We start from the raw sequence: 1,232 nt of genomic DNA, 5'->3' as shown, positions 1-1,232 counted from the left end.
TATATATATATATATATATATATATATATATATATATATATATGCTGCTTGGATTGCCATGGCTGGAATGTCATTGTGTTTCTTTATACAGTTGGTTATTAAAATTTGAGCTATTTTTTTATGAAAGAAATAATGAACAATGTACATCTGTGGCAAATAATTTATTTACTGTGTCTTAAGTAATAATTTTATGCAGAATCATGATGATTCTCATTTAGCAAATTGACTGCCAACTGTCTTCTTTAATAACATCAACTGAAAAAAATAATGTAATGATGACATAATGAATTTTGATTCCTAATTTTTCACTTTTTTTTCTTTTTCTTCAGAGTGGTAATAAGTACCTTGTTCTTAAAAAGCAATACCGTTCAAACAAACTTCTTGGAAATAAGATCTCTCATTTTGAACCACAATCCCCTCCAGCAACACATGCGTCTGCACCAACATCACATGAAGGCGAAAAGACTGACAATGTTCTCCGACAGAGCAAGCGAGCCAAATCAGAGCCACCTAACATGCAACTGTCAGCTGGTGTTCAAATAACCATCCAAGAACCACAATCAGAAACCGATGAAACCATTTCCAAGAGCCAAAGTGAAAATAATTTACAAAACAATAAATCTCCAAATCTTGGACAAAGCAGCAACACTGCCTCTACATCATCAGTTGCCTCAACAGTAAGTGCGGATTGTATCAATTGGCTTTTTCCTGTTCAAAATTCTTAGTTTTGCATGTTTGATGCTGCATGTGCACGTTGTTATTTTATTTTTAAATTTTTGTTATAATGTCACTTGTTTTTTTTTTTCCAGATTTTTTAGCATAGTATTTTAACGATGATTAAAAAAATTTTTGGTTCTCTCTTCTTCCTTTTTAATCAACATATACCACTCTGTGTCTCCTAATATAATCCATAGTTGCAAATGTATACTTGTACAAAGTGACAGAAAATTATTTTGGGGTGTTGGCTATTACTCCAGTGTTTATGACATAGCCACTTTTCAAATTGAGTCAATAAAACACATAGGCTATGTGTGACGAATAATGTTTACATTATTAGAACTGCTTTAATTCGAAATATATACATGTATATAAATGTGTATATATATACGTATGTATGTATATATAAATGTATATAAATGTGTGTGTATATATATATAAATGTATATAAATGTGTGTGTGTGTATATATATATATATATATATATATATATATATATATATATATATATATAT

General features: G+C 29.2%; 1 protein-coding gene across 2 annotated transcripts in view; it reads left to right on the top strand.

The window, feature by feature from the left end:
* LOC106867385 (ankyrin repeat domain-containing protein SOWAHB-like) overlaps nucleotides 1–1,232 on the top strand; it is a 55,332-nt gene that overhangs the window by 22,615 nt on the left and 31,485 nt on the right. For both annotated transcript variants that reach the window (XM_052967887.1, XM_052967885.1), the window contains exon 3: nucleotides 330–677. In XM_052967887.1, coding sequence (XP_052823847.1) covers nucleotides 330–677 — 348 coding nt within the window. The remainder of the gene's footprint in view (nucleotides 1–329; nucleotides 678–1,232) is intronic.

The sequence above is a fragment of the Octopus bimaculoides genome, chromosome 1, assembly GCF_001194135.2.
Source record: "Octopus bimaculoides isolate UCB-OBI-ISO-001 chromosome 1, ASM119413v2, whole genome shotgun sequence".
NCBI classification, from domain to species: domain Eukaryota; kingdom Metazoa; phylum Mollusca; class Cephalopoda; order Octopoda; family Octopodidae; genus Octopus; species Octopus bimaculoides.
This window is presented reverse-complemented; position numbering and strand designations above follow the sequence as displayed.